General features: G+C 46.0%; 1 protein-coding gene across 6 annotated transcripts in view; it reads left to right on the top strand.

The window, feature by feature from the left end:
• ETV6 (ETS variant transcription factor 6) overlaps positions 1-26,787 on the top strand; it is a 290,065-nt gene extending 263,278 nt beyond the window's left edge. For 5 of the 6 annotated variants that reach the window (XM_061417840.1, XM_061417839.1, XM_061417838.1 and 2 more), the window contains 4 exons: positions 2,761-3,306; positions 16,918-17,060; positions 18,939-19,039; positions 22,684-26,787. In XM_061417840.1, coding sequence (XP_061273824.1) covers positions 2,761-3,306; positions 16,918-17,060; positions 18,939-19,039; positions 22,684-22,789 — 896 coding nt within the window. In that variant the 3' untranslated portion in view covers positions 22,790-26,787. Of the gene's footprint in view, positions 1-2,760; positions 3,307-13,133; positions 13,259-16,917; positions 17,061-18,938; positions 19,040-22,683 lie in introns of those variants that run through there. The other variant, XM_061417844.1, reaches the window with a different exon arrangement.
• Positions 26,788-27,545: the final 758 nt, after the last annotated feature.

Raw genomic sequence — 27,545 nt, 5'->3', positions numbered from 1 at the left:
TGGGATCTTAGTTCCCTGACCAGGGATTGAATCCATACCCCCTGCATTGGAAGCACTGAGTCTTAACCACTGAACCACCAAGGAAGTCTCTCAATAACTTTTATAAATACATTTTATCCAGACACACAGGAAAGTTAGTCTGCTACAAGTCACTCTGCCATTATTGAAACTGGAATCCTCTTTATGAGGAGAAAAATGATAGCATACCGTAGTACTTCACCGTACTTTACTTATCTAACCATAGAGCCTGGAGACTGGTCCTTAGCACAACATCAAGGTACTCCTCATTCCATTTTATAGCTGTGTATCCTTCATCATTTAGAGAGAGACTCTCATTTGTTAAATCAGTCTTCTATTGGTAGCTATTCCAATGATTGTGTGGACCCTTAACCATGTCCAACTCTTTGTGACTTTATGGACTGTAGCCTGCCAGGCTTCTCTGCCCATGGGATTCTCCAGGGAAAAATATTGGAGTGGGTTGCCATTTCTTCCTCCAAGGGATCTTCCTGACCCAGGGACCAAACCTGTATTTCTGGCATCTCCTGCATTGCAGGCTGAACCACCACTGAACCACCTGGGAAGCCAGTCCAGTGATTAAGCACTTTCATAGCAGCATGTTATATAGTGATTACAAAGTAAGCCCTTTGCCTTCAGGCAGACGATCATGAACAATATTCCTTTTGTTCACCATCTCATATGATTGGTGAGATCTAGTGGAGTCCCCATTTTCCTGTTATCCCTGTGTTAAGAAACCATCACCTTTGACTCTTGTGTGCTAACCCTATCAGATTCCCAGATCCCCTTTATATGTTCTTCATATAGATACTGACGTCATGGTGAAAGGAGATGACTTTGTCTTGCTTTACTTAGAACCATGGACAAGTCTTTGACCAGAACAAGGACCTGCAGGTATATGCATGCTCTTGGTGAAACAGCTCTGGGAATAGATGTGGCCAGAGAAACCTCACTGAGATGAGTGGGGGACTCTGGAGAAAGCTCCGTGTCTGTAGGCAGATGTCTGCACTTCTGACCCTGTTAAGAACAGGGCCTCCTAAAGCCACGTGTTTTCTGGTCCCTCCCTCATCCCAGCCCATGGAGCTACTTCTGCCACTGAGCTGTATACACTCCTGATGTTGTCTTTGTTCAAACGTCTCCAGCTGGAGAGTTCCGGTGGGATAGGGTGGAGTCATCTATCATCAGGGGTCCACTCTTCCTCCTGTACTCTACTTGTCTGACCATTTGTAGGGACTGTGCATTCAGAAACAACATGCTCCTAGATGTTCTTTAAAGTGCAAGACTGTCATTCTGTAAATCAGGCCCACTGTGCCTGCTCAGAGCAGGGTTTAATATGACCCCCTCCCACCCCCCGCTGCCCCCCGCTGCCCCCAGTTTCTACATAGCAGAGAGGTAGACGCTGTAATGGACATATAAGGCTATAGAATCTGACTGGAGTCTGTCTGGCTGGGTGACCTTGGGCAAGTTGCTTAACTTTTTATTTAAGAATATTTGTTTATTTGACTGTGTCAGTCTTAGTTGGGGCACACAAGATCTTCATTGCATCATGTGGGGTCTTTTGCCGTGCGTGCTCGGGCTCTCAACTTGTGGTCCATGCGCTATAGACCGTGCGGGCTTAGTTGCCTGGTGATATGCGGAATCATAGTTCCCTGACAGGGATCAAATCCTTCTCCCCTTCATTGCAAGGCCGATTCTTTTTTTTTTTTTTTTAATTTTATTTAATTTTTAAACTTTACAATATTGTATTAGTTTTGCCAAATATCAAAATGAATCCACCACAGGTATACATGTGTTCCCCATCCTGAACCCTCCTCCCTCCCCATACCATCCCTCTGGGTCGTCCCAGTGCACTAGCCCCAAGCATCCAGTATCGTGCATCGAACCTGGACTGGCATCTCGTTTCATACATGATATTTTACATGTTTCAATGCGCAAGGCAGATTCTTAACCACTGGACTACCAGGGAAGTCCCTGCTCAACTTCTTTATGCCCCCATTTTTCTCTCCTGTTATAAACAGGAGTAACGGTAGCATCCTCTACTTGTGTGAAAGTATTAGTGGCTTCAATTGTGTCCGATGCGTGGTGACTCCATGAACTGTAGTCCGCCAGGCTCTTCTAACCATGGAATTCTCCAGGAAAGAATACTGGAGTGGGTTGCCATTCCCTTCTGTAGGGGATCTTCCTGATCCAGGGGTCAAACCTGGGGTCTCTTGCATTGCAGGCAGATTCTTTACCATCTGAGTCACCAGGGTGTGTTGTAAATTTTAAACAATATAATCCAATCCATAGAATATACAGTAATTGCTTTATTATTTTCCTCATCTTTATCATTAATAGCAACAACTCCTGGAAGCAGAGAATATGAAAATTGGGTTATGAAAATGTAAGTCGGTGAAAGCCTCTCGCGAGACCCTCAAGGGCCCTGAAAAACCACACTAAAGAGTCAAGTAACAAAAAGATAAATGAATAAAGAATGAGTGTGTGGCTTCCTTGTGTTTATAAGCGACGAATGGGTGATAAATGGAATACTTGTAGACATTCTTAGCTTCTCCAGGGGCAGGAAAAGAATTTCAAGTATGTGCAATTTAATGTTTTTTTAAGCGGGGAAGAAGACCCCACATCTGGGGGAAAAGGGTCTTCCTACACCCGCACGTGCTCCATGCTTGTCACCTTTAGGACTGCTGTGGGGTTCCCTCCCCTGAGCATCCATCAGGGTCTCTGACTGTCCTTCCCTCTTCCCCACAGATAACGGTGTCCAGAGGACCTCAAGGCCGTCGGCCGAGAACGTACACCAGAACCCTCCCACCATTGAACTGTTGCACCGTTCCAGGTCGCCCATCACAACAAACCACCGGCCTTCTCCCGACCCCGAGCAGCGGCCCCTCCGGTCCCCCCTGGACAACATGATCCGCCGCCTCTCCCCAGCCGAGAGGGCCCAGGGACCGAGGCTCCACCAGGAGAACAACCACCAGGAGCCCTACCCGCTGTCAGTGTCTCCCATGGAGAACAACCACTGCCCACCGTCATCCGAGCCCCACCCGAGGCCCTCCAGCCCCCGGCAGGAGGGCACGCGGGTCATCCAGCTGATGCCCAGCCCAATCATGCACCCTCTGATCCTGAACCCCCGACACTCCGTGGATTTCAAGCAGCCGCGGCTCTCCGAGGACGGGCTGCACCGGGAAGGGAAGCCCATCAACCTCTCGCATCGGGAGGACCTGGCCTACATGAACCACATCATGGTCTCCGTCTCACCGCCCGAGGAGCACGCCGTGCCCATCGGGAGGATAGCAGGTGGGTGAGCCCCCCGCCCTCCCAGGAGCCCCCACGCCGTCCCAATTAGGTGCCCTCCAGAGGCTCTGGGAGGCCAGGGGGAGGGAGGCTTTGCCAGCAGGAGACGAAATTCCCTAAATGGGCTAGTTAATGAGGAGCTGGGCTGCCGGAGTTAATGAGCCTCAGAAATGTGAAGAAACAAATGTCCTCCGACCAGCTTACAAGGGGAGTCACGTTACGACTGTGGCTAAGCAAAAACATTTAAAATCAAAGGTTTATGAGCATGTTAATGGCTCTGTCCCGGAGTTTCCAGTGGCTAATTAATGAGCAGGCACAGCACAGAGGACCTCTGTCTCAGATTCGGGCCTGGATTTCCATCCTCTGGGCAGTAACTCCATGTAGCCTTCACCTTGGGAAGAGGCAGGAGAGAAAAGTAGGATTAGGGTGTTATTCGTCATTTGGACAGAGGAAGCCACGCCCGAATTCTTTTCCTTTGATGATGACAAGCCCAAATTTGTTTCCCTAAGATGAGAAACCAGTGAAAAAAATCACCATGTGGTATTTCTGCTCATGTGCCCATAATTTACATGAAGTCATTCTCCAGAAGCTTTTATAATCCTCTCACCTCTTGGCAAAGTTAGGGCTTTTCCTAGAGCTTCTCTCTGGTCACGAGACACTTTTTGAGCACCTACTGTGTGCAGATAAACTCATTAGGACATAGAGGACACAGAGCTGATTAAACACAATTACTTCCTCAGGGATTTAAATTTACTCTAAGAGACAGGTGTGAAAACCACTAAGGTATAAGACAGAAGGAGATAAGCCCTCTGCCCCATTCAGTCAAAGCACAAGTATTTATTGAGTACCTATTGTGTGGTGTGGATGCAATGCAGAGAGAAAGGTTTTTAATATTTTACTTATTTGACTGCGCTGGATCTTAGTTGTGGAATGCAAACTTTTAGTTGTGGCATGTGGGATCTGGTTCCCCCACCAAGGATGGAACCCAGGCCCCTTGCATTGGGAGTGTGGAATCTTAGCCACTGGACCACCAGAAAAGTCCCAATAAGGAGCATTTTGACTGGAGGAATTGAGGAAGGAAGATAGCTCGAAGTTGAAAGTGGTTATGGGTCCAGTAACGGGAGGACCGGCTAACCTGGTGGCTCCGTGGTAAAGAATCTGCCTGACAGTGCTGGAGACACAGGAGACATGGGTTTGATCCCTAGGTCAGGAAGATTCCCCTGGAGGAGAAAATGGCAACCCACTCCAGTATTTTTGCATGGGAAATCCCATGGATAGAGGAGCCTGGCGGGCTACAGTCCAGGGGGTCGCAAAAAGTCAGACACAGCTTAGCAACTAAAGAACAGTGCAAGAGAGACATGGAGGCAGGAGAGAGGTCAGACTGTTCAGGGAAACGTGAGGCATTCTCCTGCCTCCTTGACCTGATGCTGTAGGACTGAGATCCAGCTGAACCACAGGAGGAAGCAGGGCTCACAACATCATGATAACACAGGTCCTAAGGCTACTTTACCTCTGTCTTGACTCGCTGTCTCTTTTTTATTGGAGTCATTTGTTTCTAAATTTTTCTCTGGCCCCAAGGGCACCTCTGGTATCACCTCAATTTTACCACTATAAATAAGTTACATCAAGAATGTTGAATCAAGAAAACAAAGAGCTATGACTTACATGTTTCAAAAAGAAAAAAAAAAAAAACTATGAAAAGTGAAATGGTCTATGCTTGGAATGTGATTCAAAAGCATCCCACAGGGCTGGAAGAGAGGAATGCATAGTTGTGGTGGTTCATTTTCTAAGTCATGTCCAACTCTGCAATCCCATGGACCGTAGCCCACCAGGCTCCTCTGTCTATGGGATTTCCCAGGCAGGAATACTGGAGTGGGTTGCCATTTCCTTCTGTGGGTAAAATAAGGTTAGTTATGACCCAAGGGCCATATGGCTGGGTATTGGATGCACAGAGATTTACATTAGTGTTCTGTCTACCTTTACATAAAGTTTTTTTAATGATGGAGAAAGAAAAAAAAAACTGTGAAAAGAAAGAACAGGGGTTAATGTAGCTTTGCTTATTCTGCAAAGCATGTGCGTTTCCCATATAGTTGGAGGAAGAGGATGGGGTCAGTGTATTCCTGTGAATAATATAAATGACCTGCTTTGAGCTTTCCAGGCATCCCCTTCTTGTCTGTATCTGCCGTGTTTGTCTTTTTTTCTTGCATGGTCTGTACTGCAGTTCTGAACATTCTGAGGGTACTTGCTACTTGTTTCAGGACTGCTCTGCAAAAGGAGCTAGTCATTGCTGAATTCATTTTGTATGGAAGGGATCATTTACGGGGGAAACGATGGAGGAAACTGAGTGCAGAGAAGTGGAGGCCACGTAGTGGCTGGACGATGTGGCTGCAGGACAGCCCTTGCTAGCACCATCCCCCCAACTTCCTAATCACATTTGTCTTGTCACCTCCTCTGTAATGCTGTCTTCGCCACAGACTTCTTAGGAATCCAAGATAAGCCCCATGTGTCAAGTTAAATTGTTTCGACTTAGAGCTGTTTTTCCCTTGTTTAGTAGGTCTAGAAATTTTTTAATATGGCTGTCTTAAAAATCGTTCTACTCTGTTGGTATATTCCCAGATTTCATAATCTCCATATGTCCGTGTTCAGTAATATGACCAAATCCAGGATTAGCTAATATAATCAAAAGGCAGTGTTTCTGAAGGGTGAAACAAGAGGGAAATCTATGGTCTAATATTTAGTCTTAATCCTGTGACCCTCTGAATAGAACCCATCATAATTCCAGGCTCCTTTGTTTCATTTGGGAGCTCCCTGTCTCTCCACCCCATTTTGGTATCTTCTTGGACAGCTCACATCCTTGTGGAATTTATTCTTTTATTGGCAGTTGAATTCATTGGGTGATTCTTATGTACAATGTAAAGTCCTTTCATTACTGAACAGTCATAAAAGCCCTTCAGATCTCTATAAAGCAGCTTTTAGGTGAGAAAACTTAGCTCCTTATGCTTCTTTTTTATATTTATTTATTTTGAGAAGATAATTACAACATTGTGATGGTTTTTGCCGTACATCAACATGAATTGGCCACAGGTATACATATGTCCCCTCCATCCTGACCCCCCCCCACCCCATCCCTCTGGGTTGTCCCAGAGCACCAGCTTTGAGTGCCCTGCTTCATGCATCGAACTTGCACTGGCCAGCTGAGCTGAGAGGGCACCAAACCTGCTGCTGTGTCACACTGACAGAGACTGTAGCTGGAGAATATGGGTAAGAACAGTACTTGTGACTGTGGATGAAAAGGTAAGGTCTTGTCCACTCAGACAGTCCTGGGGATATGCCTTTGGACACCTTCTGTGTTTATGGCGCTGCTCTGCATTCATAGGGATTGGGTGTTCAAGGAGATTGTAAGACACGATCTTTGTTGCGAAAGAGCTGAAGACAATTGACTACAACTGCAGCTCATGGTACCTTCCAGGGACTCCCATTAAATGCTGTAAGAGGTCAGAGCAGGGGTGTCAGGAGGCCTTCACGGGGAAGCTGGCTTTTGGCTGGGCTTAGATGAATGCTTAGAATATGAACAAGTAGAGATTAGAAGGAAAAGAGGTCATTCCAGATGGAGAAAACTCCAAAGCAAGATAAGCCCCAGTATATTTGTTCTAGGTTTCACATAGAAATGTAAACTCCAGAATCCAGGTTTGTTAAAAACTGAATTTTTCAGTTCAGTTTTCTCATGTTTTAATCTCTCCAAAATAGGGACGCATCATACACTTAAGAGATTACATGCAAGTTGTGATGGTTTGCTTAGGTATTTACCTGGTGGAAAAACTAAAATATTCAGTAAATATTCATCTAGGAGGTAGTTGACAGTTTAAATACAAACCACAAATTACATCAATTGAAATAGAACATGTAGCTTATTTTGAAAGGTGGTGTTTATTTTTCAAAGAATAAGAAGGATGTTACTGAGTTTAACAAGTTGGAATGGCTGGCATTTGTGGGATAGAATGAGAAGATTCCTGGATTCTGTTTAATTTATTTTTAATTAGGGGATAATTGCTTTACAGTGCTGCTTTGGTTTCTGCCATACAATAATGTGAATCAGCTATAAGTACACATGTATCTCTCCCTCCTGGGTTGTTTTTTTTTTTTTTTAAACTGAAGAGCCAGTGGTGTGTGCGATGCTGAGCAAGTTGCTTCTTTCTGTGCTATTTTCTATTATCTTCAGGAAAGGATTACTTGGGGGAGGTGAGAGCATCTGTCCACCTTTCTAGCATTTTCTTAGCCCACCAAAGTTTTACTGGCCTGCGTCTCACTGATGTGTTTCAGAGCCAAAGACTGGTACTGGCCGTGAGCGCCATGAATTGAGGAAGGGTAACAAGGGTAATGTTGTGTTTTCAGTGTAATATTGGAAACCACTCTTACAACTCATTGACTTCAAAGCTAGAAGCATCTTTTACAGATGGAGAAACTGAGCTGCGGGCACGTCAAGCATTCAGCCTCGAGCTTCATCCAGGGTTCTTTCCAGCGCGTTTGTTTCCTTAGGCCCAGGGACTGGAAACGCTGGCCTATGGGCCAAGTCAGCCACCGCCTGTTTTTGTAAGTCAAGTTTCATTGGCACACGGCCACAGCCATTCACTTAGTATTGTCTGTGGCTGCTTTGGCGGGGTTGAGGAGGTACAGCTGACACAGGATGGCCCGCAAAGCCTGAAATATTATATTTACTGATGGGCCTTTTACAGAAAGAGTCCGCCACTCCCTGTTCTGCGGCACTGTCTGCTTTGAAATCATAGGTATAACGGAGGATTCAGGGGGTAGAAAATGCCGTCGTTGCTCTCCAGGAATTACACCTCAAAGAATGAGGCATGCCCGAGACATGTGGAGGGAACAATGGCAAGCAATGTAAGGAGGGAGATAAGTCCTGATGGCGGGCTGATTGCTGAGCCGCCCAGAGTACTTACAATAACATCATTAACATAAAATATAGCTGAAGAACAGAAAGGGTCAGGCTGCCTACTTGAACTGTGTGGTTCAGATCATTCACTCATTCCGAAATTCTCCCGTCTCTCTCTGTGCCAGGCATTTTGCTCGGTGATAGGGTGAAGCTTCTCTAAATGCCAAATGTTGTGTCTTCGCTGGCAGAAGGCAGTGTGCTTCTTACTTTATGCCATCAGACAAGCTAAGCGCCCCGCTTTGGTTTTAACCATAGACACCTCAGTTTTAAAAGAAAAAAATTGAAGTCATTTTGGCTTTCTTAAACTTCTACAATTCCACTAAAACCTGAGTTACCAGACTTCCTGTCTGCTTATCCCTTCCTTGGCCTTAATCCAAAAAGTCAGCTAAGGAAGCGAGATTCATTGGCAATGTGGTGATAATCCATTCAAAGTCATTCATCTGTTCCACAAAATTGGGGGCTGTAGAAGCCTGTACAGAGTTGGTTGTTCAAAGCCCATGGGCCATGCTAATAGAGAACATCTTGTCTTATGCTTACCTCACAAGTTTTGCTGCTGTTGTTCAGTTGTGTCTGACTCTTTGCAACCCCATGGACTGTAGCACACCAGACTTCCCTGTTCTTCACTATCTCCCTGAGTTTGCTCAGACACATGTTCATTGAGTCAGTGATGACATCTCTCGCTTTTTTCTGCAAACGTGAGCTTCTTCATGGTTTATGAGGATCTCACTGGTGAGTTGATTCTACTGCAGATAAAACAGAATTCTCCCCCACGCCACCCCCAGGCCCTGTGCACTTCACTTCCAACCCTCTGATAATGCTGGCCTGGCAATCTGAGATCCTCAAAGGATCTGAGAATATATGTATTCTCTCTCAAGGTTGTATTTTTAACAGAAACAAAAGGTTTCTCATCAAGGAGACATCGAATCTCCCATATTGTTTGCCTGTCACAGAGCACCGTCCTCTTTTGATCTGGCTTTATTGGCTGGATGAGCTCTGTGAGCACAGACGTTCACAGCTCTGGAGCCTCTAATCATGTGATCAGACATCAGATAAGCCCAAGACTCCAGGGACAGCACCTGGGGGCTCATCCTCACAACTCACATGGACTTATATTGCTTCAGGAGCAGCCCTGAAGAGAGAAAGACCTCCTAAAAGGCCAGTCTTAATGGATTGTATCAAAGTGCTGAGGGCAGCCCTTGTGGTAAGGTGTGGCAGTATGCACACACACAGTTGTAGACACTGTATTTGGAAAAAAGGACAGGGTCGTGGGATATCTCCGTAAGCCAAGGGGCCTCGGGGATTTATTACCGGCTGGGAGAGCCATGTCCTCCCACACCGTCTCAGGCAGGTGACCCTCTGCTGACCCAGAGCCCTCTCTGGCGCCCGGCCCGGGGCCTTCATCCACGGCTGCTTCATATATGCTGCTCCTGGGGAAGAGCATATAGCCTCTGGAATCAACACGATTAGAATGTAGCCTTTGACTCCCAGGCTGAGGTACTTAAGATTGCTGAAGCCCAGTTGCCTTATCCATAAAAATGCAGATACTAATACCCATTTCTGGGCACTTTTGAGCACTAAAGAAACACTATGCAAATATTAGCACAAACAGGTTAATTTCTACGAGTTAGTGTCCCTGCTCTGCTCAAGGGTTGAACAAGGGGAGGGCAATGGATACGGCCAGCACCACTGCCCGCCAGAGTGGGTGTGGGGGCCTTGACCCAAACAAAGCCTTGTGTCTGAACGTTTGTTCCAAGTGGCCTCTGACGTGCAGACCTCCAAAGAACCCTAGGTTCCTTGGAGACTGACTTCTTCCCTCCTGCTCACCTCCCCCGAGGCTTTGCCCACTGTATTTTGAGGAGACCCTTGGAGACTCTGGCAGACTCCACCCCAACAGGAGTCTCCCAAGTGTCCTGGCTTCACACACTCTATCTGAGTCACTGCACTTTCTTTTCATTGGGACCTCTAAGAAATCAGCCCTAAAAGAGAGGGAAGTTTCAGGATGGCCTTTTTAAAAAGATAACACAGTACCAGCACAGTAACGGGTAGGAAATAAGAGAAGGGGCTTGAGGAGACTATAGGTTCCAGTTTTTTTTAAGGGCATGCGTTTCTGGAACAGCATCCCTAGTCCCAGTGGTGCCTGGATGCAAATTCCCTGGCTGCCACCACATTTGGAGGAGGGGGCCGGGTCTTACTGGAATCTGTCCGGGGGCTTGATCTCAGCTATAAGGCATGATTGCAGATTCCTGCCTTTCCCAGCGTTGCTCCACACCTCCTGCCACCAACGGTGAGAAGGTTTAGCGGCGTTTGCAGCTGCGGTCCCTCTGCTTCAGTGAAGCCAGGAAGCACAGATTTGTGTTCTCTGCCTCGGCTTCTCCCCCTCCCGGCTGGCTGCTGTGCACATATGGCTTCTGTTTCCCTACGCCACAGCAGAGCACAAGCAGTTGCCTGCTGTAAACACACCTCTGCGTATCAGCACAGGGTTGGCTGCACTGAATTTATCAGCTTTCTGCTTCTAGGTAATGGCCCGTCTAGAATCAAGGCAGGAAAAAAAAAAAAAAATAGCTGCAGACAGCCACCCCCCTGCAATGATGTAAAACCCATGCTTCTGTAAGCAGGGTTTCTCAAGCTGGGCAGTCTCGGTATTTCAGCTAAATAATCCTTTGTTGGCGGAGGGATGGCATTCTTTTGTGCATTACAGTAAGTCCCCTACATACAAATCTTCCATGTTGCAAGCTTTCAAAGATGCAAACGTGGGATCCCACGTCTGGCGTGTATTCTCTAAAGTGGTTGTGCTCTTGTATACTTTGCTGTACAGCACTGTACAGAGTACAATATAGTAAGGACTCTATATCTTTATGCAAGCCCGGGCTGTCCAGAAGCAAGCATAAAAGCAGCGGTGATGTAGCTGGTACTGCTGTACTTTTCAAGATACTGTGTGTGAGAACTCAGTCACTCAGTCATGTCTGACTCTCCTGTGAGCCCATGGACTCTATAGCCCACCAGGCTCTTCTGTCCCTGGAATTTCTCAGCAAGAATACTAGAGTGGGTTGCCATTTCCCTCTCCAGGGGATCTTCCTGACCCAGGGATCGAAACCCATGTCTCCTGCATTGGCAGGCAGATTCTTTACTGTTGCACCACCAGGGAAGCCTTCAAGGTACTATACTGTAATATTAAAAATGTTCATATTTTTTATGTACTATTTATGTACAATTTGTGTGAAAAGTATTATAAACCTATTACAGTACAGTACTATACAGCCGATTGTGTTCATTGGGTACCTAGACACTGTTGGACTTGTGAACAAGTTGGACTTAAACAAATGCACTCTTGGAATGGAACTCATTCGTATATAGGGGACTTGCTATATATTGTATAAGCTCTTTAGCAGCATCCCAGGCCTCTGTCACAGCATCCTCCGCCCCAGATATAATGACCAAAATTGTCCCCAGACATTGTCAAATGCCTCCCCCACCGCCCCACCCCCCACAGCAGGCAAGATTGCCCCTAGTTTAGAACCACTGCTGTAAAGCAGAGAAGCAACTTTTTTGTTTTGCATATTACCTACATGTTGCTTAATCTGAAATAAATTGGTTAGCTTTTCATAATAATTTGAAAGCAGTGAGACTGGGGCACTAGGCCCCTCCTTGTTGGTGATTATACCCACAGAACTCCAGTTTACAGACCTTCATTTAAAATTCCATTTGGGCAGTTAAGACAACCTAAAATTGCTTTCTTAGACTCTTTCCTGAAATTTAAATTAACCACCATCATTAAACATTCCCTGGTCAATGACTGGCCCACTCAGATTTTTTGAACATCAGTTTTGTCTAGCATGGTTTTTTTTTTTTTTTTTTTGAAACCATGTTGCTTATGTGTGACCTGCCCATCTTTTTACAGTGTCTGCTCAATAAGCTTGTACAACGAGTCTCTGGTAAGAGACAGGCGTGGGAGGGAAAATATTTCTCCCTAACCACAGAAAGGGTTTTTCTTTTTTTTCTTTTCTTTTTGACAATGCCTTTTAACTGTGGATACCCAGGGTACCTCACCCAGCAGGAAAGAGAACTCTCTTTCTGCAATTGGAAAATAACACTTCACTCCACTAAACCCTTTTATAAGCTTCCTCCCGTGGAAGAGAGAATCAAAATCATGCCCATTTGTTTAAAGGGCCTTCCTTCTCAAGGCACGTGGGAATTTTAGTTTGAGACATGCACATAAAAGTAATGAACACTTTGTGATATAAGATTATTTTTCACATGCCTAGTCAAGTGTTTTGTAATGTGATGAACCTTTGTTTTCAAAGCCTGATGCTTTTTATTATATAGTAGTGTTAAGCATTTTTATTAATGACCAAAGAACATTGTATCTGTGCAGACTATGGATGGATTTTAACAAAACTGAAAAACAGCCGGTAGGCCATGGCAACAGCCTTCCGAGGACCCAGGGAACTAAAAAGAATCTGCCTTTTTATTTAACTAAAGTCTTAAAAATAACTCACTGGGCTTTGAATTTCAATTGTTTTTTTTTTAAAGGAAAAAAAACTGTCAGGTAGTTATTTTTATCATCTGGCATAATTTTTAACTAAAGCAACAAAAGAATCAATAGTGTTATAAAAGCCACTTATACTGTGAGCTTGAACAACTGCTTTGTGCCACAAAATTCCTGTTGCTACCTCTGTTAGTGACCGAGTAATTCAGTGTCTTGAATGTCAACATATTTTTATTACTCGGCTAAAGTTGACTTTGCTGGATTAAATGTCATTTAAAATTATCAATTGGCAGCTTGTTTGGGGCTCTTTTCACATTTATGAAAGGGAAAAGTTTGCAGGCTACAAATGGTCTTACAACTCGAGGTAAAGTCCATTCTCTGGAAAACCCTGCCTTCCAGGTACCAACCAAACACAGATCACATTCTAGACCTTTTTCAGTAAATGATCTACGGTGTGAAGTTCTCAGTTTGATGCCTCTGAAGAACCCAGCGTGGTAGGTACCCAGAACTGGTTAAGCCCTTACTTTGAGAAATGGTCTGGTTCTCACGTCACCATTTTATGAGAAATAGAATGTACAAGGCAGTAAAAGAGAAGCAACAGAAACACTGAAAGTGAAAAATCCTTGAGCAGATGGTGTCAAGACAACACTCATCTTCCATTTTAGCTCCAGGAAGTTCTCGAGGTTGAGAGGACTGCCCATATATCGTGGGCACAAAAAGTTCTTTCTATCAAACTGCTAAAGATAACCAAATCAGTTTTTTTTAATTATTAAACTCTATTAAAATGATTCACTCTAGAGAATCTTATACCCCATCCACAAGCATCCAAAAGGTGTCATCAAGCCTCTGGTGGTAAAAAAGATTGTAACCCTGTCAAGAAACACGGACAAGAAGCTCTTCACAAACCAACTTCCTTCCTCCTAGTGGAAGGGCATATTTTATGATACTGTTTGGTTCTGTCAGATGGCTTCCACTTGGAAGAGATTGTCAGAAATTAAAACCCATCTGCTGTTTGACGGTAAGACACAAACTGGACAATTAAACCGCAATTCAGTTCTCTATTGGAGAAGGAAATGGCAACCCACTCCAGTACTCTTGCCTGGAGAATCCCATGGATGGAGGAGCCTGGTAGGCTACAGTCCATAGGGTCGCAGAGTCGGACATGACTGAGCGACTTCACTCTTTCACTTCAGTTCTCTATTTTTTCACCGATAATAAAATGATATAAGACGAGGAGGTGGCAGGGAGAATGACACTGCCTGCTTCACCACTTTGCCTGGAGTCGCCCTCTTACAAGTGCCTTCATAATGAGCTCGATTATTCTCAATCTGGGATCATGAGGCACTCACTTCCCAAGGTACTTCCTCTTGCTGGGACTGGTCCCCTTGCTGTCTCTCTGCTCCCCCTCTGGCAACCATGAGCACAGCGTCAGGCAGGGTTGGTAACAGATCGCTGGCCAGCTTTCATAAGCGTAGGGTTCAAACGCCAGAAATTCTCTAAGAAGAAGACCACGGGTCCTTTGGTGAAACACAAGAAACCACATGTCAACTTAATTTTTTTTTTTAACGTGCACCATTTTAAAAATCTTTATTGAATTTGTTACACAGTATTGCTCCTGTATTATGTTTTGAGTTTTTGGCTGCAAGCCATATGGGATCTTAGCTTCCCTGATCAGGGAACGAAACAGCACTCCCTGCAGTGGAAGGGGGCTGGGTCTTAACCACTGGACTGCCAGAGAAGTCTCCACATTACATTTTAGACGCAGATCAATCAGGGAAAAAAAGGATACAGTAAGGGAAACTAAAGATGTATGGTCAGACTTCCTGGCAGTCCAGTGGTTAAGACTCCATGCTTCCACTCAGGCACCTCATGTTGGATCCCTGGGCAGGGAAGTTCCACATGCCTCTCAGTGCACCCCCCCAAAAAAATAAATAACTGAAAATGTAAAACTCTTAGAAGAGAACATAGGCAGCAGTATTTGTGACCATGGATTAAGCAACTATTTCTTAGATATGACATTTAAAGCATAAGTAATTGACGAAAAAATAGATTTAAAAAAAAAAAATCTGGTCATTTTAATGGATGTCCAATTTAAGTTTCACAGTTGCTGCCTAAAAGATACTCCCCTGGTGGCTCAGATGGTAAAGAATCTGCCTGCAATTCAGGAAGCCCAGTTCAATCCATGGGTGGGGAAGATCCCCTGGAGAAGGGAATGACAACCCCTCCAGTATTCTTGCCTGGAGAATCCCGTGGACAGAGGAGCCTGGCGGGCTACAGTCCATGGGGGTCACAGAGTCAGACACAACTGAGCGACTAACACTTTCACACTTTGCCCTCCTGGAAAATGCTGTGCTGGGTGCCAGCTCCTTCTGCTGTTCAGAGGGAAAGCTGGGTTTCACAAAGGACACACTCATCTTGCTTGGAAAAGTCCTAAGGCTTGACTCATAGACACCTGTGAACCAACTTCTCTGAGAACAGAGTTCTCAGCAGGATGTGTGGCACAGACTGTGACCTGTGTCATAAGCTGTGCCTTTGAGCTGATGACCAAACCCTCTAAACCCCAGCTTCCTCAGCCATGAAGTAGGAATAGCAAGAGCGCCGGCTGCACCGGGCGTCCTGAGGGTCAGAAGCAAGTGGCTGGAGGCATGCGTGGCCCCATGCCTGCAAGCAGAGCCCAGCACGCACCATCATCGTGACACTCCTTACTGTCTTCTTCACTCGCATCATCGCTCATACAGTAGTCCCGGAAGGACGCACTCCCCTTTCATAAAGGAGGAACCTCAGGGAGATTTAAAACACTTGCTCAGTGCGACCTGACTCGATTCCTCCTGTAAACGTGTGCCCAAGGAGGGTGTGTTTTGTGCTCTGGGAGGTGAATGTGTTGGCTCTGAGATAGCCCAAGTCAAGATTAGACATTCCCCTTGCCCAGGTGTGCCAGGCCTCACCTGGCATCAGGAAGTGGCTCCTGGCCATACAGAAGGCCCACAGTTCAGATCCTCTTGTGACCTGGGGCACAAGAGGATTAGGAAGGAGGTGGCGCGCCAAGTGAGGGTTAGAAATAACACTGGTAAAGTGAAGAACATACGTACTGTGTCCAATAATTACGCATTTACGACCAGCCATGCTGGCCAGTGCTCCCGAAAACAACAGTGCACACCTGGGAACGTGAGTCTCTGACTCTCATCCCGAGGCTGGTCCTGCATCAGCTGGAGCCGCAAAGTCCACATCTGTCCCCATGCACCTGTCAAGGCTGTGCCAGGGGAGCAGGCCACATCCCGTCTGGCACTAATCCAGTAAGCACTAGAACAAGGTCAAGGAGTGCAGTCTGCCTCTTCTTGTGGAATTTGCCAACCCGTAGCCAAAAGGCAAGGCCTAGCCCAGCACCCGGCCTGTGCTAAGGAAGATGTGTTGCATGACCAAGTGATCCAACATCTGTTCTGCACATGGAGAAACGGATTTTTTTTTTTTTTCCCTCCTGGGTTCCTTTCTACCCTGATTCCATTATAATAAAATGATTTTTAAAACTTCCAAAGTAGCTGTAAGGTGACTGTTTTCTTAAACCACATGAGTCTTCCTTTCCCACAGCCAACTTCAGTCGTCACATCTCCATCTGTTCACTGTCTCCCCCCACCAAAGGACCTTCCACCCCACCACTGACACCACACCACCCTCTCTGGAACACGAGGGCACTCTCTGCCCTTTTACCTGCCAGCCTGTCTTCAGCCCCTTTTCAGAACCGATTCATTTCCTGTTAGAGCTTGTTCTTTCCCTCCTGTGGTCTCTACTCCAGTTCAAATCATGGGTCATGACCATAGACCAGTCCTTTCCTCTTTCCGGGTTGCTGCGTCCTTATCTGAGGTTGTGGGGAGGGAGGGGCTGGGCCAGGATGGTCTCGAAGGCCTCCACAGGTCAAAGGTCACCATCTCCCAGATCTCTCTGTGCCTTGGTCTCCTCACTGTAAAAGTTTTGTTGTTTTTGTTTTGGCTTGCGGGATTGAACCCTGGCCCTCCGCAGGGAAAACGCAGAGTCCTAACCACTGGACTGCCAAGGAATTCCCAAAACAAGGAGCTTGGACTCAATCCGAAGAAGGCAAAAGCGGTTCCTCGATTATTTTCTTGATTCTTGCTCTTCATACTTACAAGCAGCCTTGTCAACGGTGTTTTCTTGCCCTTTTCCTCTGTAGACTGTAGACTGCTTTGGGATTACGTCTATCAGTTGCTTTCTGACAGCCGGTACGAAAACTTCATCCGATGGGAGGACAAAGAATCCAAAATATTCCGGATAGTGGATCCCAATGGACTGGCTCGACTGTGGGGAAACCATAAGGTAAAAAGAGCATCAGACATTTGTCCCATAAACTAGGGCCCAAATCCAGTTTTTGTCCCTGGGTTGGAGGGTAATTGTCTGTCCTCTGCTTCCTAAGTCGGCCTGTAATTATTCAGTTTATTCCTCACTGGACAAACAATTAAGACAGTTGCAAAGGGAAGGAAGTAATTAAAGATGCCCCTTTCCATGTGTTCCTCGTGCCAGGCTACAGTTAACTCGGCATCTCCCGGTCTGATCGGCCTCGTGATGAGTAACCATTATTCCCTCACCACGGCCTGGGTCTGCTGCTGCCCACGCCAGCATTAAGAACTGGGGACCAGAGATGCACTGCGGCACTTTGTAACTCACGAGGGGCCTTTGGGAGGTGCCGCTTCTGTTCCACTCCGTTAGATACTCCCATGGTCACAAAAGCCCAGTTCTACACGGAAAATGCTTATCCTCTGAGTGTAAAACATCTTCCTGAAAAGCAAACCCTGCAAGAATTCTGACTGCCCCACAGCTTTTCCAGCTTGGGAAGAGGGAATAGAATTTAAAAGATTTAGTCTTTTACAGTTTAAAAAAAAATCATTAAAGTAGATGTACTTTACATAGTACTTTTACATAGATGTAAAAGGTGGGTACAACAACCTCAACATCACGGATAGATGAATGGATAATGAAATCGAGCTATATACACACAATGGAGTATTATTACGCTTTTAAAAAAGATTCGGCTGCATGTGGCAACATGGATGAACCTTGAGGACAGGATGCTGAGTGAAATAAGCCAGTCACAGGAAGACAAATACTGTCTGATTTCACTTAAATGAAGTTAGATCTAAAATAGACAAATTTCACTGAGTCCGGGAGTGGACTGGTGTTGCCAGGGGTTGGGAAGAAGGGGAGAAATGGGGAGTTACCAACCAGTGGACAGAAAGCTTCCGTTAATCAAGATGAGTAAGTTCTAGAGTCTGATGTACAACAGTGTACCCATAGTTAACACTGTATTAAGTGCTGTATTACCCACTTAAAACTTTAAGAGGATAGATCTCATGGTTGGTGTTCTTATCACAGTAAAATAAACAAAGAGTTCCCCTGTTTAAAAAAAAATTGAGATAAATCAGTATTCCTACTTTAAAAAGTCACCAAGATCCAGGCCTGGCCACAGGCAGATAGACATGGGACAGAGCTAACAAGACACCATGAAGGCCCCACTCCAGATCAGCCAAAGGGGAGGGCCCAGGGGAGGCCCGGCCGAGCTCTGCCCCAGCTGCAGTTTCCCGGACGGCAGGCAGCCCGTGCTCTGGCCCCGCTAAGGAGAACCTGCCAGAGGCCATGACCAAATATGGCCAGGCCCCACGGACACCCTCCATCCCGTGAGTCACTGAGAAAAATCGCTCCACAGCTCCCACAGGGTGCCCTTGCCCCAGGGCTCGGAACCACTGTATTCTTGCTTCCACAACAGGAATTTAAACAAAAAAATCTCTTCCTTAAAATGACAAACGAGAAGCACAAGTTTGAGAAAGGTCACTTTTTTGTGTGTTGTTTTTTCTTTTTTAAAAAGGGCAAAAGGAAGAGAAATTCTCTGTGGGTCAGAAGGTGAAGGATGACCCCAGATAGGGGGACCCGCAGGAAATTCCTCGGGCACAACAGAGCGCAGTCCTGGGAGAGGAAGTCGGGGAGGCCGAGGCGGGATGTGCTTTGTTGGCTGGACTCACCTTAGGAGAGACCTCAGCCAGGGACACGTGGGACAAAGCCCGGGGTGGGCCTGGCAGGGCCACGGGAGCACCCTGTGGAGCTGGATGTGAATAACTCCTCCAGCCCCTATTGCTGAGGTTCATTTCATTGTGTCTTTGTGCTTTTTTTTTCTCTCTCTCTCTTCCTCCTTTGAACAAACAGAACAGAACAAACATGACCTATGAGAAAATGTCCAGAGCCCTGCGCCACTACTACAAACTAAACATTATCAGGAAGGAGCCGGGACAAAGGCTTTTGTTCAGGTAGCACTTCCTTTTTCTCCTTTCCTTCTTCTGGGAGGATATTGTTTTCTTGAAATAAGACGGAGGAGGGAGACTCTTGAGGTCTCTACCTGCCTGTCTGATCCTCAAAGCTATCAGTTGCTGCTCACTGGAGACAAGGTTGCTGGTTGGTTAGAATTTAAGAAGAAAAAATTTTTGTTTGCTTATGTCTGTCCTAGAAGAAAGCCAAAAGTAAATCAACACAGTCTGACTCACCTTTAAAATAATGCAGTGATCAAACAGTATTATCTGACATTTATATCCAGTATAGTTAAAGGGAGCAATCAGAGGAGCTAATGGCAAAGAAAGGGACTAAACAAACCTAGACCTCTAGGTTTCCAAACTGGACCAGTGTTTGTCATGACCTGTTAGTGAGTCATAAAACAGATTTAATGAATCAGTTTTTTTTTTTTTTTTTAATGAAATAGAACAGAACTGAATAGGAAAATATCAGACTGTGCCATATGAATTAAGAGTGTGGATTCATGATGAAAATTATCTTTCTGGGGTAGTCGGGTGTGTGTGTGAGCACGTGTGTGATGAGTCATAGTGTAAAATATATTTATGACAATGCATTGTAAATATCTGAAAGCTGCTGGACTAGACATTCCTCTTTCTAGAATCCCTCCCAGCTTACAAGTTCTAACCACTTAAGCTACCGCCATAGATTGTGATTCCCAGGGAATCACATAGAGTTAGAAGAGGAAGAAGAAGGTATCTAAGGGACCAATCAGGAGAGGTAGACGTAGTCCTCTGACACTGGTGGTAATTGATGTGTTGAGACCACGTGAAACTGAGGAGAAGGTGGGCCCCAGACCTTAGGTTCTGGGTTTTGGCAGGTGGGACAGAAGAGAGTTACAAATGGGGCTTGAGATGTAGATTGGGGTAGAAAGAGACTGAATGACTCTGTGTATGAGTGCACGAGCTCACTGGGATAATTATCCAAAAGAGCAGAGAGCCTGGGTGTGAGTGCTGGGAAGGCATGGTAACCTAGGGGCAGTAAAAACAATTGTGATCTTCAAAAGAAACAGAGAAGGCTTTTCAAGAGCTGGAAATAGAATAAAATGCAAAAAAGACCCCTCCTTTCTCTGGCTCTGCTGATGCCTTCTCTTCATCCTCCACCCTAAACTCAGTCCTTGGCTTCTGTTCCTCGCACGCTATACTAGTTTCCAGGATGAATGGATCCCATGACACAGCTTAGTTATCACCTCCACGATGGGGCTCTCAAGTCTCTACATGCAGCTATAAAATCTCCCTGGAATTCTAAATCTTAACACATGATTGACCAGGGGATTTTTACAGAATCGAATTTATTATGGAATTGAAATACTGAAACACTCCAATCAATAACATTCGGGGAACAAAAAATGTATGAGTAAAGTCTCTGGTCAGTAAGTGACTAATGTTCAAGAGCTTCTTGTAAGAAAGATCCACTTAAATATCACATTAGTATCTCAGACATGAAATGTTCAAGACCAGCCTTCTTCCCATACTGGACATCCCCCTACCCTCAGAATTCCTGTTACATCAGCAGTGGCATCACCATTGTTTAAGCAACCAACCTTTATACCAGAGTTATCTTTGAGCCTTCCTACATCCCAGTCACCCCTGTGCTGGACTGTCCACTGGCTCCATTCCTACTCCAGTCTGTGTTGCAGGGGCTAGAAGACTGGGAACCTCATTTCCTGACATTTCTTACCACCAGGTTTCAGGTTAGAATCTACCAATGGCAAGTACTCCCATGAGACCTGGAAGATGAAAGCAAGGCAGACACATTATTATTGCTTCCCGGGCAGTGGAGGCTGATGTCTGTTCTTCACAATTGACACCTAGATTCAACAATCTCTCCCTCTGGTCCATTCCCCTGCCACCTAGATTCTTAATACACATTGCCAGCTGCCCTCCAACACTAATATGGTTCCCTATGTTAGAAATGTAAATCACTTTAACGTTTTAAATATACAAACCACCAAGTCTACCTCAAGTCTACTTCTCTTTATGAGGCCACCTTCAGTGGCTCAAACACAGCCAAATATCTTCTTCCATCATCTCTTGAGTTCCCTTGGCCCTATGCCACACCATGATTTACATTTTTAATAGCTGTACATGTGAACTCCTCCCCTCAAGTAGGTCATAAGTTCCTAGAAGGTAGAGGGTTACATTTTATAGCAGTTTTATATAACCTCAGGAGGCTTTCAATAATGTTTCTGGACAAGCCTGGTGGGAAGTATCAGAAACTTAATATGGAAGAGCCATCCAAAGATAAGGTCAGACACAGCACATCTGAGGACTCAGCCTGGAGGGGATGATTAGTGACTTCAGATGTCGAGGGAGAAGTTTTAGCTACAGGATAAAAGCGGAAGATAGGCTGTGGATGCTACAGATCACCCTGCTTGAAAAGATGAGCAATAATGGGCAGAAAAGTAGTCAGAGGTGGAAGGCTCACAGGCTTCCAGTAGTGATTTCAATAAGACAGAAGGAAAGAAGAGCACTATTTGTGACAAGGGATTAGTCATTTTTGAGGAAATGAATGTCGAAAACCAGACTCACCCCAAAACGAAGGCTTCTCAGTATGGAACCGGGTATGTAATTGAGTAAAGTGTTCAATTGTAGGGACGCTTGGAGATTTTTGGCTCTTTGATGGTGAGACTGAGCTCAGAGAATGAGTCAGTCTCAGACAGGGGAAGGAGTCAAGAGGGTTCCAAACAAAGGCAAAGCTAAAGGTTTGGAGGTCAGCATGAGCTGTGACTTGCATCAGAAAAAAAGACTGGCCGGACTGGAATAGAGTTCACGCTCGTAAACAGTGGAACACAGGAGTTTCCTGGGTTGAGACGACAGAGAGGCCCAAGGAGCAGGCCAAAGAGTGAATCCTTGACAAGTCATCATAGGCTTTTGAATGTGGAGTGAGGACAGAAAATGCCTGTTCTAAGACAGGTCATATGGTACCAGGCAGACTATAGGGGAAGGGAATGGTGTGTAGGCTGTGGAAAGGGCCTTCCTACCGTAAGGATGGAACTTTTGCACCCAGGCTCCCTTCCTGAACCATGGTCATGGTCAGAATGTGCCACTGATGTTAATTCCATATGAACCCAGTGACCGAGAAGATGAGGCTTGCTGCAGGCACCCAGCTGCCAAGGAAGACAGAATAAAGGGAGTGAATGGCTAGCATTTAGGGTGCATCAGTGATAACACCAAGAAATGTCTTTCTCTCGGCCTTTCTAATTTCCAAAAGCTCCATTGTCTGGCCCTGTTACCCATTCCATCCAGCGTTTAATTGTATCCTTCAAGTTAGATTCAAGTTTTGAATACCATCACTTGAGCTTATAGTCTGGGATGGAGATGGGTATATATCTCCCAGGGTCCTCTCAGATGGTCGTGCAGCAATGCACTGCCTGCTCCATCTTCTTCACCATCCTCCCAGCCTTTTTTATAGTTATTTTGCCAGCTTTCAAGCAGTGAGAGCCTGGGGTATCTTTTTCTAAGAAAATGCTAGGTTAGCATTAACAACCAGGTTCAGTAGCCCTCCAGCTACGTAAAAGTGACGGGCTCCTCTTTTTAAAGAGTTCAAGATGAAGACAGCTTTAGGGAACTGTAACCTCTTCATGCCACCGTTTCCTCTTCCAAAGGTTTATGAAGACCCCAGATGAAATCATGAGTGGCCGAACAGACCGTCTGGAGCACCTTGAGTCCCAGGAGCTGGATGAACAAATATACCAAGAAGACGAGTGTTGAAGGAAGTGGTTCCCAGCTTAGTGGGCCAGCAGCCAAGGGCACCCCCCCTCCCCAGGATGGATGGGGCAAGATGAAGCAGAAAAGAAGAGACATGGATGTGGCAGTAACACTCCTCTCGCCCAGCGCGAGGGATCCCGCGGAGCACCTTAGACAAACCACTCAGCAAAGACGGCGCTGGAATTCTGGCCGAGGGCACCAGCCTGGGACTCGCGTTCACGGTTCCTTCTCGATCGGAATCTCTTGTCTGTGATTCCTCCCCCTCCCCCTCTTGTTAGTTTCATGGTGTTTTTGTTCTTTTTTTTAAAAAGACCATGCAGTTTGACTTTTCATCATTCATATAGGGGAAGACATCCGAGGCTGTTTTCCTATGGAAATACGTATCTATTATATATATATATATCTATTTTTTGCAAATCTCACAAAGTGCAGAAGCCCAGCTGGTCAAGAGAGAGAATATTTGCAAAAGGGTTCAGGTTCCTCTTGACCCTGCCATGTGGATCAGGTTTGTTCCCATTGCTGTTGGGTCTTGGCTGGAAAAAAGAAAAAAAAAAAAAAAGATGCTCTTACAAAAGATAAAGTGAAAAGGAGAGCTCTCTTCTCTCTCTGGCTCCCTTTCCTTCCTGGCCCCAGCTCTGTCCTCCCTCCTCACTGGCTGTTGAACTTCAGATGCCCTTTCAGCAGAGTTCAGCCTCTTGGAGAGTCTTGGGAATTTTCGGCACCTGTACATTGGAATATGTGGTCTGGGTGCTTTGCAGCTGGCACCACAGAAATCAAACCCACATCCCAACGTCTGGCTCCCTGCCGGAGAGGCCCCAGAGATGCTGCTGTCCTCTGGAAAGATACATGTGAATCCAGCAGGCCACCCCAACCAGCTGTGAGGACCATGAGGCTTGGTGGTTCCCTGGAGCATAAGGCTGTCCAGATTATCTGGAAGCCCCAGCATCATGGGATTAGTTTGCAAGTGCTGCAGAGCAAAAAAAAAAAAAAAAAGACAGCACAAGTCTTACGGTCCAGAGACTAGATGACAGGTCTTTGGTGGTGGTGTGGATTATCCCAGAGCAGGTTACAGAGGGTCTTCTCTGCTCTATCCCAAAGGCCATCTCGCAGTCAGTTTCATATCCTCACTTAATTTTTTTCCCCCCAATTCCTAGCATTTTTTTTTAAAGTTTCCTGGTCCCCACGGGACACAGGGCATTTGAGAGGGAGGATCCAGGAGTGTGTCGTCTCAGTTGTCAGCGGTGTTTGCCAAGCCTGGGCAGACGGGAAATTCCTCAGATTCCTCACTTTTTCCCTTTTTCCTTCTTCCCTTGCTGTGTTTCAAAATGGACTCGTGTGTGGCTCTTTTTCACCTCAAAGTAAGATCAGTCACATCTTACAAGGAAGGTGCCACCTCTTAGTACTTTTGATGATAACAGATATTTTTAGAAAGCTCTTGTTAGATTTTTTTTTTTTTTCCTTTTCTAGCCACTTAAATCAACTCTTCCAATACAGGCTCGGAATCCAATATTAGGAGTATGGTCTTTTTGTACTGGGAAGATTAGACCTGCCTTACAAAGCACCCCCTCCTGGTTTCTCTCCGCTTCTTCTACTCCGTTGGGCGAGCATCTCATGGCCCCCCGGGTACGTGTCTGCACTGTCAGCAGCACTTGCAGATGAAGCCAGCAGACCTCCAGGCATGTCCTCAAGCCATTTCTGATGGAGTCAGGCCGGCTGGGGTTGTGGGCACCCAGGCAGGAGGAATTCTCCCATCCCCTCCCGCACCCCCTAGCCCTACCAACAAGGGCACCAGCCTGCAGGGAGTGGGAGAGGACAAACAGATTGACTATTGTTCAAGGACAGTGGAAACGTACCTGCGTCTTATGCAACCACAGAGAGATGCATGGAGGTGGCCGGCCTCCTCCCACCGTCGCACACTCCCCTCTAGTCCACCTTCTAGAATGCTGGGCCTGAAGTGAGGTCAGGGACCTCCAGTGTGGGCTCGAGGGTCCCCTGATGAAGGAAGGGTTTGGGCTCAGTCTGCTCGAATGGGGATGAAACCCAGCGTGCTACAGATGTCTTTCAAGAGTGTCAGCAGCACACAGGGATAACCTTCCAGCCTGGAAGGTGACTGATGTTGGCTCTCAAATGGGGAGATTAAGCCAAATACCTGGGGAAGTCACTGAGTTGAAGGGCTGGAGAGAGAGGGTGGATCATCACTGAGTCTTTTTGTGTGATGTGACATCAGAGACCTGGGTGTGTCGCTGCTCTTCCCTGAGATCAGAGCATCTCACTCTGTTCACCCAGGTGTAAGGACTCGGGCTCTTGTGGTCCAAAGAATCTTAACAAACAGTTGAATTGTGGAGGGGAAATTCCCCTTTGCCCCTAGGGTTTCTGTATTTAAAGCAATATCCTCTAAGAGTCTGTAAGACATAGGCTGGCACCGTCAGCCACTTGGAGAAATAGAAGGTGTCAACTCCAATCCAGTCTTTATTGTCCATCCGGATATTACCGTTACTGGTTTTCTGTTCATTCCCTTAATGGCAGAGGTTCTTCTCATTGGTTCTTTGAGGGAATCTTTGAGTGATGCTGACAGTAGGGACACAGCAGACCCGAAAGATTGCAGGTTCAGTTTAGCCAACTTGGGTGGAGCATCTGCTCGACACTGAATCCCAAGAGTCAGGCACCATCCTTGCCCTCTGAGCTCACCTCCTTCCTGCAGAATATCTCCAGCATGAAATGTCTCACTTCAACACTAAGCACTAGAGGTGACGAAAATCTCACCTGGGACCAAATTAAGGGTACGTTCATGGTCGGAATAGTTGGCCTTTCCCTGCTGCCATCATGGGAGCGCTTGGCTTGCAACATGAGAAACTGGAAAGGAAGGTGTAAAACAGTGCTGCCGGAGCAACCTTACCCACCAGCAGTGTCCAAGGCGGACATTCTCGCTTGGATCTTGAAATTCTCTAGCATCTTCTTTTCCCTACACCTTGAGGTAGCCAGGGTGTCTCCTTTCCATCAGAAGAAAGCAGTGGTAAGTGGCTGGACTGGCTCCAGGGGAGTAAAGTTATCTCTAAGATCTTTCTGTCCCCAGGTGACTTTGTCTTGCCTGAGGTAGCATCACGGATGCTCCGAATCCTTTGGCGGGCGGGCGTGGCCCCACGAGCAATGAGGAGTAACAACTAATGGATTACTCTCCTTTCAACAGTATGTTTAGAACCCCTGCCCCATCTTCCTACACTGAACTTTGTCCAGATGAGAATGTAGATTTAGCTCAAACTTAAAGGCCATGATAGGATGTACCTAAATGCCTAAGTAACCACCACCTCCACCGTTCACTGCCTAGGGTCCGACATATGTTTGAAAAGTTAGCTCTCCTTTTGAAGAAGGGAAATCTGAGTATCAGGCCATGTGACTTGTCCCAGGAGCAGACGGCATGCCAGGGTCAGAATTAGGACTGGGATCCAGCCCCAGTTATCCCCCCATCTGACCCATTCCCACCCAGGAAGCTGAAGATAAAAATTTGGGGAAACACACAAAGAACAAAGGGCAGTTTCTTGGCCCAAGCATTCGGTGCTAGTTTTCACCCACTCAGCCTGTTCCTCTTCTGAGCAGTAATGAAGGGATTGATCCAAGGAGCCGTGGGGGGTGAGCCGGGGGCGGGGGTGGTAACAGTGGTCCCTGCAAACCACAGAAGACTAACCTTATACTCTTTTGGCCTCATCTGCATCAACACTAAACAACTCCCTGAATCTTTCGCACATGCCAAGTGGACACTTCACCATTTCTCTCTGTGACTGCAACCACCTGCAAACCAGACTGAATCTAGAATTTTTTTTTAATTTCTAATCTCTTGTTGTTTTATGAGGTGTGGGGTTTATAAGGGACTGAATCAAATGAATGTAACAAAAAAAAAGAAAAACAAAAAAAAATGCCTTTTCTCAGGGCCAGTGAGTTGCAAATAATTTTTAAAGAAAAGCCTATAATTGCATCATCTCAATAAATTTTTTATAAAAAAAAAATCTGAGTCTTTGTTTTTAATAATATGGAGTCAGGCAGGCCAGGTGGTCCAGTGAGGTGCATCCTGTCTACACTCAGTTATGGTGGGAAGTGTGGTCCTGGATTCTCACTGGCAGGAAGCCTCCATCACAGAGAGGTCTGCAGGCAATCTTTGAACAAGCGGCACCGGAAAGGTCAGAGCACATAGTTCAAATCTGAGCGCCTGCCACAGGTGGAGAAATCTTCCAGAAGGAATCCCAATCAGAGATGCCTGGGTGCTGTGCTGTGCCAAAGCTTTGTCAGTTTGCTGCAGACTGACTTGACTCCAGGAGTTAAAGATCCCTGGGTCCTCCCACAGTAGAAGTGCTCCCTCAATTGAAATCACGGGTGTGCAAGTGTAGGTGATGAGGTCAGGAATGTAGGGTAGAACCTGTGACTATACCCAGGGCAATAAAGACCTGGAAGCCCAACCATCACACAACTCAGAGCCACCCCCACACTCAGAAGGTCTCCACCACGCTGACCAGTGGAGCCGCCTGCCCACCAGTAGCTGTTTATGACCCCAACATCAGACATCCTGCAGTGGATCAGAACTATCTACCTGCCATCAGCGGTGGGTAGAAACTAAAAATAAAGCAATGAAAGCAATTTACATTGTTTATAAGCAACTTGGATATAGGTTGCAGAAGCAGAAATTTAGAATCAATGTTTGAAAACAACACTCAGAGAATGTTGTGAGGTTATTTTTATATTTTAACTTGTCCTATGTTATTCTATGACC

The sequence above is a fragment of the Bos javanicus genome, chromosome 5, assembly GCF_032452875.1.
Source record: "Bos javanicus breed banteng chromosome 5, ARS-OSU_banteng_1.0, whole genome shotgun sequence".
Lineage (NCBI taxonomy): Eukaryota > Metazoa > Chordata > Mammalia > Artiodactyla > Bovidae > Bos > Bos javanicus.
Note: the sequence above shows the minus strand (reverse complement) of the source record. Positions and strands in the feature narration are given on the sequence as shown.